General features: G+C 41.5%; 2 protein-coding genes across 9 annotated transcripts in view; one reads left to right on the top strand and one right to left on the bottom strand.

Moving 5' to 3' along the window:
- Positions 1-251: 251 nt before the first annotated feature.
- Positions 252-14,995, top strand: max (myc associated factor X). 8 transcript variants are annotated; one of them, XM_085771281.1, is made up of 5 exons: positions 252-407; positions 713-739; positions 7,331-7,438; positions 9,417-9,540; positions 13,148-14,995. In XM_085771281.1, the coding sequence occupies exons 1-5, from the start codon at positions 372-374 to the stop codon at positions 13,333-13,335; spliced, it is 483 nt and encodes a 160-aa protein (XP_085627407.1). In that variant the 5' UTR covers positions 252-371; the 3' UTR covers positions 13,336-14,995. The 8 variants fall into 8 exon arrangements, with proteins under 8 accessions (XP_085627407.1, XP_085627405.1, XP_085627404.1 ...); XM_085771279.1 differs by having other exon boundaries at positions 9,402-9,540; XM_085771278.1 differs by having other exon boundaries at positions 7,331-7,456.
- Positions 14,190-19,759, bottom strand: part of fntb (farnesyltransferase, CAAX box, subunit beta) — a 29,159-nt gene continuing 23,589 nt past the window's right edge. Inside the window, exons 10-12 of the mRNA XM_085771276.1 lie at positions 19,378-19,489; positions 18,728-18,842; positions 14,190-16,196 (exon numbers count right to left, since the gene is read on the bottom strand). Coding sequence (XP_085627402.1) covers positions 16,029-16,196; positions 18,728-18,842; positions 19,378-19,489 — 395 coding nt within the window. The 3' untranslated portion in view covers positions 14,190-16,028. The remainder of the gene's footprint in view (positions 16,197-18,727; positions 18,843-19,377; positions 19,490-19,759) is intronic.

Here is a 19,759-nt window from a genome sequence, read left to right as displayed (position 1 = left end):
CTTCCTTTTGAAAAACATTTAAAGCAGGTTGTTAATATTTTTTAATCTTATCGTTTGATAACTGTATTTCTTAATGTAAATATACGTTACATTTTCCTTTAAGAATGTGTTTGTTTTCAGTTAACGCGCCGAACAACCGCCGCCGCGACTACATTTCCCAGTTGCCCTAGCGACGATGCGCATGCGCGGTGCTCAGCGGGAGGCTCGTGTGTGGAGCGTAGTCACGTGGAGACGGTAGAGAGTCCGGTTCTGTCCAAACAGACCGTGAGCTGTTAGCAGAGTCTGGCTGTTGGAGCGCCGCTCGGTGCTAAACCGCTTCATGTTGTTTTTTTAGCCTCCCGTCCCTTTAAACTAGACTATTTTATCGAAGAATGAGTGATAACGATGACATCGAAGTCGATAGTGACGTGAGTATGACCACTTTTCGCCTTTTTAAGGATGTTATTTTGCTAGCTGGCGGTTTAGCTGAACTAGCTTTCTCGGCTAAAAGCGTTAGCTCTACCAGTAGGCTCTGCTTTTCTGTGATAAGTATTTTTTTTCTCTCTCTGTCGGGAGTCGAATTAATTGATAAGCAGTACTAACACTAGCCTTACTTTTTTTTTTTTTTTTTTTAGCATTAATTATCAGCTTAATGATTTCACTCTCAGCGAAACAGTGAGATTTGCTGAACAATTATGGCTACAATTGTACTTTTTGTTCTGTTTCTTTGCAGGAAGAATCACCGAGATATCACAATGTGGTGCGTAATGCTGGGGGGATTTGTCCAGTGTCGAAAATGTCTCACTGTTATTGCAAAGTTAATTCACCCTTCACTGTTTTGCTTTTGTTTTTTTATATATTATATATTTATTTATTTCTTGGTATTTAGTCGATTGCACAGTGGAGGTTGGTGTTACTTCAAACTGAATGTGAAAGTGCTGCTTTCTATGTGTTTTTAATATATGAAATTAACATGTGTGCACGGCAACTTCCCGTCCTCTTTTTTTTAATTTTATTCTATTCTATTTTAAACTAGTTAGTCATGCATTTCTAATCGTGCAGCAATTGTTCCTCCTCGGCATCAGCGTTGGTTAGCAGTGCACTGCAGGGTATCCCCCATCCTGTGCTGCGAGTACGCGGCCATAGGAAGACGGTGACACGACATCTATATTTAGACCAAAGCTTTATCCCGCTACAAAGGCGTTTTTGTTGCATGTTTATTATTGTTTTTCCTCGGTTAATACATAAGCTTTTCTAGTGTCAGGTGGCAGCAGCTGGTTTGGAGTCGGGGTTTTTTTTTTCTTCTTTTCCTCCCTCCTTTTTCTTTCTCCCCCCCCCCCCCCTCTTCGGCGTTGCACTTCACACCACGGGGATTCCGCTCATGATTTGCAAATTACACATCTAGGTCATCTCAGAAAGAAAAAAGACGACCGTTTACATTTCGCAGTGCATCCGCGGTGAGGATGCAGAGGCTGGATGGATGGAGGAGGGAAAGGAAAGGAAAGGAAAGGAAGGGAAGGTAGAGAGCTCATTGAGGCTTGTTGCATGTGCAGAGGAGCGGGGGTGGCCGCGCCTGCATCTCGGACCAAGCCTTCGTGTCAGGAAGGGAAGAGGTGGTTGTTGTTGTTGCTGCTGCGGGATGTTTCCCCTCTGTGTTGTGTTGTGTTGCAGCCAGTGATTAGAGCCATCTTCCCCCTCTCCCTCTCTCTCTCTCTCTCTCTCTCTCTCTCTCTCTGTGTGTGTGTACAGGCCACTCACTGAAGGGGCTGGCGGTCTAAATGAATGACGTATAGCTGCATCGCATATATATACACCCTGCCTGCACGACTTTGGGTTAATGCACACACACAGGCTGCACAAACACAACACTAACACTACACGACGCCTCCCCTCGCCTCGTCTCTATAATCCGATACCCGAGAACTGAAAACGCAAGAGCTCATATTTAGTGATTTAGTGTTAAATCTCTCTCTTTAGCTCTCTCTCTCTCCCTTTGTAAATAACATACATTAGTGATGTAAATATTAGAAAAATACTAGCTTTAAATCCCGGCGCCCTCCAACAGACCTTTTGCTTCAATATAGAGTCATCAGCTCAATAGCACAGCCACAGCCAGGAAAGACTGGAAACCTAATTTGGGTTCAGATAGTGTCATTTAACTTGATTACAGCAGCCATAAACATAAATATGTATGTGCTGAGAGCTGTTTGTGGCCCTCGGTGTCTGACAGCTGCTTCCATCTCTGCACTTTGTCTGTGTGCTTAAAAATCTGCAACATGCACAGATTCAGCAGAAGGATTTAAGTATTTCTATTTAAAAATCTTGATTACTCTCTAGGAAATTAAACTACAGCTCTTATTACAAACCCCTTTATAATAAACTGAACTTATTTTTGTAAAATCAGATCAGTAATTTAAGCTATTCTGGCGTTTTCACTGCACAGGTTTCCAGCGCACTCAGATTATTTATTTAGAAATCAATTGTAGGTCTTTAACGGACATCGTTTCGTACATCAGATTTTACACAGAGTGGCGTTTCTTGTGACACACACCCACACGCCCGTCTTTGGTCAGGCGTGTTTACCAATGGTGGCTGCACTGAGCACATAAAACCAGGCGGCAGCCAAGATTTCTCTTTTTGTGGTTTTGGCAACAGGCAGAATTAACGTTAATTAGCTTCAGCTGAGCAACATTTACTACCGAGAGAAGTCGCAACCAGCTTCAACTTTCACTGGCTACAGCTGGTTAAGACGCCGCTGATAATGTGGGTTGTGATTAAATGCCACAACTTGCTTCTTTTTGAATAGAAAAAAGTGAGAAATCATTTAACCGTGCATGCAAATGATATTTTTTTTAGTGTTGAGTGAAGCGTGGCAGACATTGAATAGGTTTCCAGACACAGATAGCGAGTCTGTTGTCTGGAGATACAGTTTGTTTTAGGGTGAGATAAGGAACCGGTCTTGTGGTCGCGTTGGAAAAATGGAAAATGTTCATTATGACGTGTGAGGCCTGAGTATAGAGGTAAAACAATTAGTTATTTGACAGAAGGGACTTAATTGGCAGCCATTTTGATCATCGCTAGTTAACATTTTGGCAAAAATGAGCTCACAATGGGAGGAGCTGCTGCTTTATCTGTTCTGTATCACTGCAGACTGTGAATCAGACAGATAAAGACTTGAATATGTTGCCATGCACGTGGTTTTTTTAAAAACTATTTACTTGCAATTTATAGACCAAAAAAAAAAACACAGGAAGAATTTGTAGTTTAAATGTGTGGTATTTACAGCTCATCTTGAAAACAGCAGCTCATTCGCCCGCAGCAGAGTTTGGTTTATTGCTGTTATTAGTGCAACAAGGCTCCATGTTCTCCAGCACAGTGTAGGTTTTCATTCTTAGAAAGTGAGACGATCATCATCATCATCATCATCGGTTATGTAATGATGTCATGGTCAGGTACGAGTAGAAAGGAAGGGAGCAGCTCGGCTGGCGTGGCCCAGGCAGCAGCCGGCGAAAGGTGTCGGTTTTATGATGAGCTGAGGTAACTGGACACCTGTGGGGTTTTTTTTTTTTTTTTTTTTTAAGTGGTGCCTGTTGTGCTTAACAACTCAGATAGCGTGTGTGTGTTATAGCCATCAAGGCACCACAACGTGACTGAGTACAATCAGATGTATTGACAAAGACACAGACCTTCAGGGCAGGTTATTATTCTCAGATTGTTGTATAAATAATAAGTTTGTAATGTAAATAATAAGTTGTCTATCACATTTACTCCCCTAGAAAATATAAAATCATAACCAAGGTTTGTTAAGTATCAGGATGGACACTGAAACTTTTAGAAATCAAAGTTAGGATAAATATAAAGACTTAGATTCTGTTCTATATAACTATACAGATATTTTTTGAAGTTAAAAATGAAAAATAATTAGTAGAGGTGTCATTGATCCTGATGCGTTTGACCTTTCTGTAGTTTGTAGACGACTGAAACCAGCCACGCCTCAAAAAATATGTAGCTTTGTCTGTGTGAAACAGAACTTCTGCCTTTTTTTCCTTTAAAAAAATTAATGTTGGGTGTTTGTTTTGTTTTGTTTTTTAAGTAAATGTTGCAGTAAATGTAATTTGAATGCCGTCAAAGTGGCAAGTTTTTATTTAAACCACCCAGGCCCACTTAAATAATGTCTCTAAAACGTTGAGTGGTTGTATGTGGAGCAGCTCCCACTCGAGGACGTCCTCGGATCTTAATTAACCGTTCGCTGATTAATCGTGGTTTTTAAAGAACCAGTGAAGCCGACGCTCACAAAACCTCAAAATATGAACGTTTAATGTTAAATTCAACTTGGGTTATTATTATTTCCTGTCACAGTTTTTGCGGGATAAATACATCGGCCACGTGTAGTGATTCAGAAGGAGGCGTCTACTATGTCTATTCACACACAATGAAAATGGCTGGCAGACTTGTAATTGCACATACCATCAACACCAGTCATACGTTTTGTGTTTTATATGCCAGCGTTAGTGGAGGGAGCGCGGCCGACCACGCCTCTCCCTCCCCGCTGGCTGGCTGGCGGTTTGCATGATACGAGGAGAAGAGAGCAGCACAAGGTCCTGGTGGACTTGTGTCTTGATGATGATGATGATGATGATGTTTTGTTGCTTTTGTGCAACAGGAGCAACCGTCTCCGTGGCAGCCAGACTCACAATCACAAGTCAGGCATTATTTTATTACATAGTGTGGTTTTTTTCAGTTTCAATCGCATGTTTGTGACATTTGGCCACTTCTTGTTTCTCACGTGTAATTTGCTTAACCAGTCCGTCACGTGAGCTGGGTGTTTTTCTTTCTATATGGCACACACACACACACACACACTGAACACATTGTCCCTCCCTCCCGCCAGACATATGACACACTGAGGGCTTGTTTTAACCTGCGTGCTGCTGTCTCACTTGCGGCTACTTTGGTTTTTGTTTTGATCAGAGAGGACCAAAATGAGTCAGCTGCCGATGATACCAGGTCACACTCCTTAGACTTCTACTCTGTCTACTCTCCAGTCGTCGGTGTGAACATCGCTTGCATCATCCAGCTGTTGTGTTGCTAATATTCAAATCAGGCCGCTTTTGGTTTTCGACGTATGATGATCATCAGTCGTCGTCGCTGAGCAAAAGGATCTGATTGGATGTCTTGATCTGGTGATGATAGCGTGGATTAGTCCCGAATCAGATGTGATTGGAGGCCGTGATGGTTTGGCCTAAAAAAAAAAAAAAAAAAAAGCACAAACAGGTTGAACTACAAGCAAACAAACTGATCTCTCTCTCTCTGTGTCTTTGGCTCGGGGGTCATGTGACCGTGGCAGCCATCTTGTGCCTTTACAGTCTAATTAGGATGCAAATGTGCAGTTGAAATATGCAGCAGCCTGTTAGATGCTGCTTCCGTTGGCGCTCGGTTATTATTAAAATAATAAAATAAAAAAACTTCACAGAAGAAAAATGAAAAATGTGGAGTTTGCTCGAGCAGCAGCAGCAGTAGCCTGAAATTAACCACGACTTTGTCCCAGTGCAGCGGAGGTCATGTGATCTGAAGCTGTGTGTACTGTAGAAAGAACAGGGTGGCGCACGTCAGAAAACAAACTCTAAACAACACTGAGCCGCTTTTAAAAGCTACAAAAAGGCAAAATCTCCAACAACATAACCTCCATAAATCTACATTTCACACATTCACGCCTCTGTCGGTCACCGTGCTGCTGTTTTAATTCAGTCGGTCGGTGTGTAATCCTCATTCAGGATCCCAGTGTCTTGTCCTTGACCTGGTCCCGGGTTAAAATGGCCACATAATCCAGCAGCAGCAGCAGCAGCAGCTACTGGTGAGGAGGGAACTGAACCTTGGGGTTTATTGGTTGTTGGACCTTTTCAACTTAGAGATACTTTATTGACCCCAAAGTAAATTCAAAGTGCGATATTCAATAACGTGAGGTTGTCGTCCGTGGTGGTGACCGTGACAGTCAGTTTGATTGTATATATCTAGTAACGAGGTGGTTAATTTCTGTTTTATCTGTCTCTTAGCAGGATATTCCATCAACATTATGGGTTTTAGTGAAACTTGGTGCGAGGAATGTGATTAGTTTGTTTTTTTTTGGTTTGGCTCTTAACTGAAGTTATGATACATACACAATTTTTCCAAACTCGGAGATGAGGCGTCTCAAAAACATTTTCCACATTAACTCTGATTAACACTTGAATGTGAAGAGTGAGGGTTTATTCTATAGTTGTCTTGTAGCTGTTAGTGGTTCATTTCTGTGATAATTTAGTTTGATTGTGCAGCATTGGAGGATTTGCACCGTTTCCCCTAGTAAATATTCAGAATATTTATTGGTGGCTGATTCACAGATATGAGAACCTGCCTGGTCTTGTCATTTTTATATGAACACACAGGGGGGATATTACTCTGGGGAGTTGATGTTTGTAGAGTTGAGGCTTTGAAAATTTCCATTTTCCAATTTTAAAAATGAATTTGTATTCACCAGACAGACAGCAGCCACCACCGAAACTCACATACATCCGATCAATATACACGGATGCAAAGATGTTTTTCTCCATCTTAGTTATTTACCTCACTGACTACGCCCAAATTGCCCAAATTAGGGTCTGACATGTGAATTACTGTATTTTATAACGACCATAGGGACCCATGATGATATGTTAAGACACATATTTTATTTTAAAACTAAATAAACAGCTGCACAGACAGTCTTTATGCACATACCTTACACTCAGTTGTAATAACATGAAGAGTGAGATTCTGTTGATATTAAAATGACAAAAAAACACTGACATCTGTAGCTGAAACAATCATTTTCATGACGATTTAGCCTAAATATATGATTGTAAAGTATTACTGTGTATATATATTTTGCGTTTTGGTGGCGGTTAATCAGAAATTAGAGGACGTTGTTTTGAATTTTTGGAATTTGTGATTGAAATGATTCAGTATTTTACGATAAATGAGCCGGGGAATAAAGAAAATGATCATAAATAACGAAACCAATTGATGGCTGGATGTTGGCCTTTATTTAAAAATCACATACTGGCTAAACGTTGTCGTCGTTTTTCATCTCTGATGGATAGAAATCACACGTGAACATATAGATATACATGTATTTATTGGTTTACATAATAATCCAAAGCACACAGTGTCGTCGTGGTTTCGGTGCAGGCAGAGTGCGACTTGGCAGCAGAGCGGTTTGTGTAGGTTTGACCACGGACGGCCGCTGGACTCCCCCACCGTCGTCCTCTCCTCCTCTCGGCTCTACCCACGCTGCTCTGCTGCCAGGCTGAAGGCCTTGTGACTCTTCTCATTGCAGGCAGACAAACGGGCACACCACAATGCGCTGGAGCGCAAGCGTAGGGACCACATCAAAGACAGCTTTCACAGCCTTCGGGACTCTGTGCCCGCCCTGCAGGGAGAAAAGGTTGGTAACGCTCAGACTGTAAGTCCTCCGGGCATCTACCTACACCATATAAAAAAAAAAAAAACGCACTCACATACACCCACAATTCTGTCATTATTTTCTTTGCTGAATCAATGTATGTGAATAATCTGAAGTGTTATAATGTTTTAAAATGTCTGTGACTGTGTTGAACATGAAATGTGCTGCTGCTGCTGCTGCTGTTGTTGTTGTTGAGACCACGCAGGGATGAGAGCGTTTTTACCATGAGGTTACATTTAATGGTTTCTTGACGCAGATGTCTTGACTTGTTGGATGTGTGCGTGTCAGTGGAGGGAAACAGTTGAAGGGCCTGAGACGAGGAGGAGGAGGAGGAGGAGTGCAGATTGGCAGCAGCGAGACAGTGATGCAGTCTAAATACTTGGACCAGCGTCAGGAAGTTATTATGAGGAAATTTTTTGTTGCTCTCTTCCTGTTTTGACATCCATGACATTGAGAGCATTTGGAGGGGGTTCAGTAACTGGGCACAGTGTTTTATTTTCCCCTAAAAAAGACCAGTTCAACACACACACACACACATATATACACACACACACAGAGCGTGAAGGGCGGGGGCCCGTGAGATGCTGCGAACTAAGGGATGTTTGCTCATAATTTGTACGAAGTGTTGGGTTACAGCCGCCTCAGTCGTCGCCCCCCGCCCCTCTCCCCTCTCCCACCGCCGTACTGATGTTGTAGCTGTGTGTTTTAGTGCAGCATTGTTTCTGGCGAGAGGAAGCAGAGCAAGAAGAAGTGAAGACGAGAAGAAACTGGTGTTAAATGTCTGTTATCTGATCAGTTAGTTTAATGAAGCTGTGTGTGTGTGGTGTGGTCGCTAGTTGTTGTTAGTTACAGTTTTATTGATGTTTGTTTGTCAAAGTTGAGGCATCAAAGTCTTTTCTGTTGGTTGGTACAAAGATTATTATTTAGCTGAGGTGGAAAAGCCACGTAGGTCCTGACTCATCTCATTTCACGATCAGTTTAGTTTGTGGTTGGCAGCCAGAACAATAGTCACACTCATTAAATACAGCAGCTGAGGCTGAAACAGGGCGACGCTGGGAATCAGCAACAATTTTTGAAGAATCGATTTGTTGTGAATTAAAAGGAAAGAAATAGCTACAGCTTCTTAAATGTGAATATTTTCAGAGTTTTTTAGTTTCTATAATAAAAAACAGGAATATCTTAAGGTTTTTCAGGCCGTTGCTCTCAGTGCTCACAGTGTCTGTCCGCTGGGCCTTGGAAGATAACTGTGATGCGTATGTTACATTAACATTCGCCCTGACCTTCTTATAGACTAAACCAATTACCACAGAGAATAATTGGCAGATAAATCAATAAAGAAAACAATCAAGGACACTCGCAGAGAATACAGACTCTGCCAAGGCCAATGTTAAACAACCAAAAGAAGAAAAAAAAAAACCATTGAGTAAATGCCTCATCCTTTCAACAAGTTCGATGCAAAATGCTTCAACACAACCTTCACAGTGGAGGTAATAATGTTATGAAGCTTTATTCTGTAAAATAGTTTAAGAAATTAGCATTAGACACATTAAAGAGCTCCTATTGAGTACAGAGCGTTTTATTCTGAAGGCGGTGATCGGCCACAGACAGCTGTGTGACTCAGATCTTTACAGATGTTTTGTGACATGACGTCTTGAAGATGAAGGAGCCGATTGTAGCGACAGGACCGGACAGGAGTTTGCGTTAATGAAGGCGGCGGAGGTCACGACCTCTGCCCCCTGGGTGTCAGACTGAAGCGCTGGAGGATTTCAGAGGTTAAGCTGCGTCGTCCTAGATTTCTCTGCAGCTTGCGTGTGTGTGTGTGTTTCTTGTGTAGCAGCAGCAGCAGCATGACATAAACTGTTAATGTGTTAACAAATGTTTTTTTAAGGAATCTGTATCTGAATACCGGTGTCATCGCTTCAATTTCTGCATGTGTCACTAACAGCAGTCTACCAAACAGGCGTCTCGAGCTCAAATCCTAGACAAAGCCACAGAGTACATCCAGTACATGAGGCGGAAAAATCACACACACCAGCAGGACATCGACGACCTGAAGAGGCAGAACGCCCTGCTGGAGCAACAAGGTAACACAACACAACACAATACACTGTTGATTAGAGCTACACGACTGTTTTCAAAACTTTATTTCACATTAGGGATGTCATGATTACTTGTTTTCACAATTAAGATTATTAAACGCCACAATTAATTAATCGTAAAGATTCCTAAATACCGTCACTTTCCCCCAAAAAATAAAGATTGTCATATCGGCAGATCGGCGCGACTTGTGTGAACGAAAACAAAGTTCACACACAACAACCGCGTGTGTAACTTTGTTTTCGCTCTGCAGAGAAAGACACGATAACTGGGTTAAATTACAAAAAAGTGAATATCAATTTAGCCAACGTAACATCGAATTGTTAGGAATTTAAATGTTAGGGTGTCATTTGTAATAAAAAACAAATCAAAAAGTGATTAAAATAAACTTAAACATTTGGTATAGATGACAATTAATGACTTAAATATTCAAAAATTTCCCCTGGGGGATTAATAATTGGTCCTATATTAATAGATACTTGAAATATTTTGTGTATGTAATTGGTTAAATTAAATAGGCTTTATGCAAAGCTCCACTACTTCCTGAACTTAAACCAACTCTTTTATTTCCTGTCTTACATTATTGGACAAACTGATTAATCCAGGTGTGTCTGACCATTGTTGTGAGGTCAGACACACCTGGATTAATCAGTTGGTCCAATAATGTAAGACAGGAATAAAGGAGTTGGTTTAAGTTCAGGAAGTAGTGGAGCTAGCCTGGGCATAAAGCCAATTATACTGTATTTTGACTTCATTTGATTTTACACATTCATAGGATTGTGCAATTAATTAATGCATAACAATCATGATATTGTGATTATTTCTCTGACAATAACTGTACCAAGAAAATCTATAATCGTGACGTCTTCTATATGTGAAATAGGGATGAGTGTTGTTTTTTCTTCAGCAGATGAGATTTGACCTGCAGCGGTTGATAGGTGTTGAATGAAAGAGAAGGAAGGAGGGAAGGGAAAGAGGAAGGGAGGGAGGGAGGGAGGGAGGGGCGGCGGCAAGGAAATGCAAATGCTCCACCGTCATGTTTTTGTGTTGAGAGCATGTCGTGGCGATAGAGGAGCTCACGCATGAATGGGCTGGAGAACATGTTGTCCCAATCTCACAATCAGTCTCTACTGAGCTCAACTTCTACACTTCACTTTGTCTCAGTGTCGCTCTCTCAGCGTTCAGGGTATATACAGGAATCTTGAAGTTAATTCTAATACCTTTTTAAGACTTTTTCAAGACCTTCTCAATATTTTTCGATAGCTGTTACCATTTACATCAGTGACACTTTTAACTTAACAGTTCTAGTTTGTGATAAAGACTATAGACCACTATGATACAACAGGAATCAAAATAGGCTGGGATAATAAATAAAAGTTATAAAAGTTTATAATAAAAAAAAAACAAATTGCTCCACTCTCAAAAAACTAAAACAACAATCTTCTTTTCTTTTTTTATGTACCGGTTCATCTTTGTTTTTTAATAAAATTAATAAATTCACACAATTTTACAGTGTTTTTTAGGACTCAAAGCTAATTCAGAAAAAATACCTTCAAAATTTTAACTTTTTAATACTTTTTAAGGGTCTTAATTTTCCCAAAATTGATTTATCACCTTTTAATACTTTTCAAGACCCCGCGGATACCCTGGCGTTACAAGTTTCTGGAGTTTTTCTCTCTCTCTGTCTTGGTATAGCAACACAATTTAATCGCAATATCCACAACATGCTGCAATTTTCCTGTTAGAACAAAAAAAAAAAGTGTTGGTGTTACTGCTACAGACACATCCAGGACAGCAAATCAAAGGGACGTGTTAATCTGTTTTAGTGCAAGACCCGAAACGAAAGAGAAATCACATCTCCAGTTTTATTTTTTTATAAGTGAAAATAAAAAGCTGAAATCATATATAATGCATTATCTGCCCATGTGATCGCAATATGAGGTTTTCACTTTCAGTATATGTTTTTAGCCCTTGTATGGACTGCTGGTGCTGGATAAATTTGACCAGACGCAGATGGAAAAAAAATTTGCAGTATAATTTAAATATATGTCGTGTTTTTAAGGAAAAACAACGAATTAACTCTCCATGAGGTAAATAATGATGGTGTAACAGAGACTAGATGGAAATGGAGCGTGACCTAAGTGTAGTTACACCAGACAATGGCTCGGTTGAGGTCAACTGTCGAGTTTGACCTGAAGTTTTTGTTAATAGCAAAGTGGAAAAGAAGAAATGAGACGCCACCGATCATTTAAAACTCTGTGTTTATCTGTATTTCTGAGGACAGATAAGTCGTGTGTCTGCAGCCCAATGTTGGTTTCTGTCCCTGTTAAATTGTCAAATTTGCCAAATGCCATAATCCCTATAGTCATAGAAGTTGGTTCATTACCTTTAAAGGGATAGTTCAACATTTTGGCAAATTGGCCCATTGCCATAATCCCTATAGTCATAGCAGTAGGTTCGTTACCTTTAATTGTCAGTGCAAGCTATTTTTAGAACGGCGGAGCAGAGCCGTGAGCTGCTCAGAGCTACGCTACAGAGGCTAATGGGATTTCTTGGTTTCTCTCATCAAATACACAATCCAACAACTCCAAAATGCTCTGGTGGACAAATTGTGACCTGCACATTCACCACGCTATGAGATAATAACAGAACGTTACCAGACAGAGTTGTTTTAGAGATAAATACAGAGACTGCTTGCCGAAAAACTGCCCCTTACAGGAACGGGCATCAGCGGTTTTGCATGAATTTACCTCTAAAACAACTCGTAACGTTCTGTTATCTCATAGCGTGGTGAATGTGCAGGTCACAACTTGTCCACCAGAACGTTTTGGAGTTGTTGGATTGTGTATTTGATGAGGGAAACAGGACTTGTAGCATTCACTCCACTGTGTTCACTGAGCAGCTTGCGTCTCTGCCCCGCGGATCTCAAATCAACATGCATGAACCTACTCCTATGACTATAGGGATTATGGCAATAGGCAAATTTGCCTAAATATTGAACTATTCCTTTAAAGCAGAAGTAAGCAATCCGGTCGTTCTGGCTAATGCTGCGTTCCAGGCAGGCTTTTGTAACCGTAAATTACAGCTTCAAGTCACGATTTACTACTTTGTAGCGTTTCAGGCAACCCACTCGTGTTTTTCCGACCTGTTTTACCTGTGAAAGTCACTATAACGGCCACTCGTAACTTCCGACCCGTGAACTCGTACCAGATCGAACTGGTACGAGTTCACAGGTCGGAAAAACGCGAGTTACGGGTTGCCTTGAACGCACCATAACAGTCCTCGTCCCTACGTCACCACATTCAGGCGCATCCCTTGGCTGCACACACATCCCTTCATGCCGTTCTCTCTCCTCATTCGATAAAACTTGTAGGATACGAGAAAAGTTTTCTCCTCGGCTCAGAGCAGAGCAGAGTGACTGACAGACCCGTGTTTCGGTCCAAACACTGTATGTAAGTGATTGCTGTGGGAAGATATAACTATTTAAGACTTATATTAACACAAAAATATCGCTTTCTTCTGCTTTAATGTGTGAATCCTGTTGTCCTCCCTATGTTGACCGTTGTCTCTCCCTGTGTGTGTGTGTTCATGCAGTCCGCGCTCTGGAGAAGGTGAAGGGCTCCACTCAGCTGCAGACCAGCTACTCGTCGTCCGACAGCAGCCTGTACACCAACCCCAAAGGCAGCGCCGTGTCGGCCTTCGACGGCGGCTCCGACTCCAGCTCCGAGTCGGAGCCCGACGAGCCGCCCAACAGGAAGAAGCTGCGCGTGGAGCCGAGCTAAGGAGAGGGAGAGCGCCCGGCAGCAGCAGCAGCAGCAGCTAACTAACATCCTGGCCAAGGGTCGAGGTGGCGGAGCACAAGGGAGGGTGAGAGGATAAAATAAAATAAAAAATAAAAAAACATAAAAAGCCTTCAAAGCTCTCGAGGCTCATCGGACCCTCCCCCCTTCATGCCAACAACCACCACCGCCGGCCTCCCTCACCCTCAACCGTCGTCCTCGTCCTCTCTCCTCCTCTCTCCTCCATCTCTGGGTGGGTGGGTGGGTGGGTGGGCTCGCACTGGAGACTCATGACCCCCTCCCTCCAAGAAGAAGAAAAGAAACGAAACCTCCTCACACCGACACCACCACCATCGTCTCCTTCTCCAGCGAAAAACAGGAGGGAGAAAAGTCCGCGGGGTGGAAGAAGACGACCGCTTCAGTTCATCTTTTAGAGAGCTTCAGGTTTTTTCCCCCCTTCCCCCTCCCCCTCCTCTCCCCCCTCACTCTCTTTTCTCTGGTTCTGCGTCATTGGTATCTCCCCCCTCCTCCCCCTTCGTCCCTCCCTCCTCTTCCTCTAGCAATGACAACAATCCAAAACCCAAAAAGAGGCAGCTTGGCTACTTAAGGACTTGATGCTTTTTTGTACCCTCAATAAAGCCCCCTCCTCCTACCCGTGTCGTTTTTGGGGGGTGGGAGGGTGCGCCAGGCGTACTCCTTCAAGCACTGCTATATTATATATTTTTGTTTCTTTTTGTTTCTTTTTTTTGTTTAATTTTTGTTATTCTTGATAAAAACCTGTTTAGACTTTACACACACACACACCTAGATATAAATGGTCCTGGAGAAGACGTTTACCTTTTTAGAATAAAAACCAGAATAATAAATAAAAAAAAACATTTGTAGCTTACTTTTTTCCACTAAAGAATGTGAAGACGCTTTGAAGCAAATGTAAAAGTGATACCCACCTCAGGCCCACTGGATTGCAGATGTTTTCTGCCTGACACGTTTGTTAGACACAAGATTTAAAAAAAAAAAAGAGAGAGAGAAAAAAAGAAAACGTGACTCCTTTGTTGAAATTGATGTTTTGAAGGAGAATATTCCTAAACTTGTATCGTATTTTGTCCTTTAGCTTGAAGTAGTGAATGACTTTAGGTGGCTGAATACGTTAGGCATCTCATTTTATATATTATTATTATTAAAAAATGAAATAAAAAGAAGCATTGATTGGATGTTTTCAAGTTCTAAAATATGTTATGCATTTCGTAGTAATCTCACAAGTCATGGGAAAATGCTAATTTGTCACTTGTAGTTTTCCTTAAGGGTATGAAAATAGGTATTGAATGTCAAAAGGTAGCTCCCGTCTTTTTTGCCGTACAAGGAAGCGAACGAGTCCCTGTCGATGTGTCGTGCTTTACACAGTTAATAAAAAAAAAAATCAATGTTGCTGAATCCCCCAAGGAAAAAAGGAAGCATTTTTTGCGTGTCTAGGAAACGTGTGTGTATGTATATTGTTTCCATTTTATTTCCATTTAGGAGGATATAATTAGTGTAATAGGTCTTTGTTTGTCCGATTCCATTCCATGGAAATTACAAGTATGTTGTACATACTGCCAACAATTGTCTTGCAAGTTGAGGCCTACCTTTACTATGAGACTATAAAATAAACTATTTTATCCTTTAACATGCTGCTTGTGTCTTGTTTATTGAAGCTGTCACACCGGGAGGTTAAAGTCTGCTGCAGTTAATTTAATTATGACTTATCGTTTGTTTTGTAATGAGCCATATTTCTCTCGTTAACTTCCCCAACTGCTGCAGTAAAGGTCGCCTCAGTGGAAGTCAAAGGTAGCTTCAGGTTTTTCTGGTTTGCAGTGGAGCAGCAGACAGGTGTCTGGAGCACGACTCCACCAGGGCGTAATGCACGTAAATGTCCCATTATGTAACGAGTTTCTCCCCCCTCAGACACACACACACACCGGGGGTTTGTGTGTTTTAAACTGTGGCCAGGAGGAACAAAACTGGGCCATCTGATGTTTTCATCTGTGAGCAACAGCCGTGGAAAACCTACTAAGAGTCTGAGCATCGTGAAGTATCTTTATTTAAGGATCATGGACTTTACTTTTTATTTTACATTTCCCTTAGGATGTAAAAATCCCCCCCTTGATGCACCAAGATACTAAAATCTTTTAACCATTTGGATGATTCATGTTTTATTCAGTGGGTTGGCTGTCAAATTATTTAAAGGGCTTTTGTCAAAGAAATTCCTCTGGAAATCAACAGGTAAGCTAAAACCACAGTTGTAGTAGTTTGCTGGTTTTACCTGCCTGTGCTTAAAGCTCAGCATATCTCAAAGTCATAAAGCATTTTAAAACACCATTATGAAAAGTGCTCTACAAAGTTTTATTAACGTTGCTCATACTGAAACCTCATAGTTTCACTTTTATTTCAGAGAATGAAAACGAGGCGTTGCAAGCAAAAAAAACAAACAAACAAAAAATCAGCTGTATGCAAAGCTGCCCACACAGGACTGTCGAGCTTTTACCAGGGCAGACTCCTCCTAAACTCCGGCCCCTCTTCTCTACTGAAGCTCCGACGTCCGGCAGGTCCCGGCCTCGGTCCAGATCAGACCTGGTCTCGGCCGTGTGTCGCTGCAAGTCCCGTTAACCCCGGAGTCGGCTGGTTCACGTGTAGTGACGTCTCCGCTGACCGAGGACCGACTAGGACTGAGGCTCGGCCGGTGCAGAGGCAGCAGAGGGGTCCGAGGGGCCGGCGGCGGCGGATGCTTCCGGCCGCCGCGGGTCATCGGGGACGGGCAGCCGGTGAAAGTGCTGCAGGGCCTGAGCCACCTTCTCTGGACCGATGTTGTAAACCGGATGAGTTGGAGCCTGAAGGACAGAAACAGAAAGAAAACACAACGTTTTGGTTCAGTTTTTTAATTCAAAGCATCTGTTTCCACCTGTTTTATCGAAGTCATCGGGTGTGAGATCAATCAGTCAGGACACTTAATCATTCCCCTGCAGGAAATTATGCAACAGTGCTCCATTTAACATTTACAAATAACTAGAGAATGCATTTCCTGAAGGAAATACAGGTGAATGCTGAAAGCTGGAAGCTAAATGAGCTGAATAAATTGTTGAAACAATGCTGAATTAAGTGACGAAATTGCTGAAGCAATCTTGAAAAGATGAAACTATCTGAAGAGTAAAAGTAAAACATGTAAGGAGACTGCATGAAATGGTTGGAAATTACTTGAATTGTTTAAGATTATTATGAAGAAATTGAAAGGCTGGGAGTCTACTCAAATACAGTATATTTAAAACTGACAGCTTGAAAACATTGTTGAACCCATTCACCCTAATAAAACAAACAATATGACCCCCCCATATTAAAAGAGAAGAGAAAAAAGATAGTTAAACATTTACATGCCTTAACAGCCAGTTTGAACAGACGATGATTGATTATTGCACATGATTGTTATTTAACAAGGTGGAAGAATAAACAACGATGAGAAAACAGTCATTACTATTTTCACTATGAAGGGAAACTTTCCATTGAATTCGGAGAGAAAACAGCATCTTTCACTAGTTGCATAAGAGGCAAATAACACGTGTCAGAGAGTTAACGTGCAACATCGGAAAATAAAAAGTGAACAAAAACAAGAAATGAAAACACGTAAATACAGGGTCAATTCTCCCTTTTCCTTTTGTTGTGGTTGTTTCGTGTCAGTGGACGAGACATTACAAGAGCTTCTATTGCAACATTACCACATAACACAAGCTCAGAAGTTTCCACAGTTGAATCAAAGCCTCTTAAATAAACAGAGTATATAGTATAATAATTTTAATGCTCGGTATTTGTTGCAGGGTTCATATCTATACTGGATGATTCATTTTGTCTGCACTCAGTGGGTTTGGGGGCTGCACACGAGAAGCTGCAACAGAATATTAATGTGGCTGTTGTGCACAAGCAATGCATGCAGTGGAGGGGCGGCGGGGGTTTCTGTTAACAGTTAGTGCCAGTCATTGAAACAGGAAACAGAAAAATAAAAGCAGCCGCGCTGTCAGAGCCGCTCACATCTGTAAGTCTAACCACACGTCATTTGTCTTACTTTAACTTCTCAAACATCTGTCAGAGGGTCTTGTTATAGATTTGTCTCTAAATGAACCTGGATCAAGAAGTAATCCCCCCCACCGCTCCCACCCAAGACCACAAAACTGCAAATGTCTCAGTCTGTTCACTGTTGATGCAGGAGAATGTGTTAAATCCAAACGGCCTCCTGCACAAATAACAAGCTGCTAGTTCAATAAAGTGGAGGAGGAAATCAAATCAAAGAGAAAATGAGACGCTTATGAAGGTCTTTCAAAGGCATTGAGTTAATATAATTTTTAAAAAATAAATAATTTTCATTTTCAAGGACCTGGAAGATAGATAAACATCTCTGCTGCAGCTAATCACATCATGCTGTTTGGTATTCAGTTAAATTATAACCATGAGTTGTCTGATTAACGCTCGTCTCCTTCGAGTCAATACTGACACATTTAGGTGGGAAAATAAACTAATATACTCATGTTTTTCGAAGAAACTGTTAAATCAGAGAGAGACTTGTCATGCTGGGAAATAAACAGTACTCTTGGTTGAAGCTTTTTCTTGTGGAGTATCTTAAATACTTTGAAAGAAATATTTCCACTCATGAAAAAAAAGGAATTTTTTTTTTTCATTATGCACTTCGAGAATCAAGTCGAAATACAAACCTACTCTTAGCATTACACTCCAGGAATGCGTTCAGTTTTCAGTTCACCTCTACTCCTAATTTGATTGACCAGAGAAGAAATTTTGACTTCACTCTCGACAGCGTATTTACATATTGAAAAAACTTGTCCACCAGAGCGTTTTGTAGTTGTTGGATTGTGTATTTGATGAGTTTGATGAGGGAAACCAAGAAATCCCATGAGCCTCCGTAGTGTAGCTCTGAGCAGCTCGCGGCTCTGCTCCGCCGTTCTAAAAATAGCTTGCACTGACAAATAAAGGTAACGAACCTACTCCTAAAACTATAGGGATTATATAAGGCAATGGGCCAATTTGCCAAAATGTTGAACTGTCCCTTTAATGCAAAAAAGTAAAAAAAAACTATAAAACCCAGACTAATGAACCTAAACGATTCCAGAGTCACATTTGTGTTGTGTGACAAACATATTGCAACACAACTAATCTGAACATAATTATCACATGAATAACAACCAGATTAAAACCAGCTACGTTACATCTGCTACGCTGAGAGTCTCATTCACCGAGTGGACTCTCGTCTTCTAGTTTGTCTAAGTGAGACACGTGCTGCAGCTTCCAGCGTCTTGTTCCCTTCTAATATTAAATCTATGAATTAATCCACCCTCATTGCCCCCCCCCCCCCCTCCCTCACCAGTCTGTTCTCGTCCCGGCCCAGCACCATCTCGTGGTGCAGGTCCACGTTCCCAAAGTGCTGTGCTATGGAGAGGCCGCTCAGGCAGTAACACGTGTGGTAGAAGTCTCTGGATCTAGATAACACAAAGACACAATACAGGAAAAATTAATATGTGGTTCATATATTTTTTTATATTCATGAAGTTTATTCACACACACACACACACACACACACACACACACACACACACACACACACACAACACATATTTTTTGTGTGAATCAGGTCTCCCATTGAAGCTACCAAAAGCTTATTGCGGGAGCCTGGATACATACCGTATAACACAAAACAATACAGCATATACAAGACTGCAATACACACGAAACATTAACAGTATGAATACACACACACACACATAACAATAAAGCACGTACAAAACTAACAATACAGTACATGAAACATTAACAGACATTAGACAACGTGGACCCCAAGCCTAGCGTACCAACAGAAGGTTTTCATAACATGTAGATAAAAAAGCAGATGATTATAAAATTTACATTCAATTTACTATGGTTCAGATGCTCATATGGTTGGTCAGCATGTAACGGAGTACAGCGAGTGTGTGTGTGTGTGTGTGTGTGTGTGTGTCCAGATGGTGTGGTACTGACTTGCCAGGCTTATCCAGGAGCCCCCCTGTTGGGTTCTGACAGCAGAGGAGGATGTACTCCTGCAGGGCCTGCTGCTCAAACATCCACCGCTGCCGACTCAGCTCCGACTCTCCTGCGCAAACACAAAACCCGACCATGACGTCACACACACACACACACACACAAGCAGAAACGTAACACACACCAGTGATGAGAATAATGGCGTTAATGTTTAACAGCGTTACTAAACGGCACTACTTTTTTCAGTAATAAGTAATCAAAAAAGTTACTGTTTCCCCCGTTATAACGCCACGTTCGTTACTGACAATTTTTTTGATTTTGTTTTAGTCCATCAACTAGTCAGAAAAAAGATGTTTATCTGGATCTAACCAACTCCTCCATA

Source organism: Trachurus japonicus, chromosome 24 (assembly GCF_045865225.1).
Source record: "Trachurus japonicus isolate A0001 chromosome 24, Traja_1.0".
Classification (NCBI taxonomy): domain Eukaryota; kingdom Metazoa; phylum Chordata; class Actinopteri; order Carangiformes; family Carangidae; genus Trachurus; species Trachurus japonicus.
This window is presented reverse-complemented; position numbering and strand designations above follow the sequence as displayed.

Coding starts and splice junctions, on each gene's coding strand:
- max (XM_085771277.1), top strand. CDS start 372: ATGAGTGATAACGATGACATCGAAGTCGATAGTGAC. Junction 740..7,330: donor CACCGAGATATCACAATGTG/GTGCGTAATGCT, acceptor TTCTCATTGCAG/GCAGACAAACGGGCACACCA. Junction 9,541..13,147: donor CGCCCTGCTGGAGCAACAAG/GTAACACAACAC, acceptor GTGTTCATGCAG/TCCGCGCTCTGGAGAAGGTG.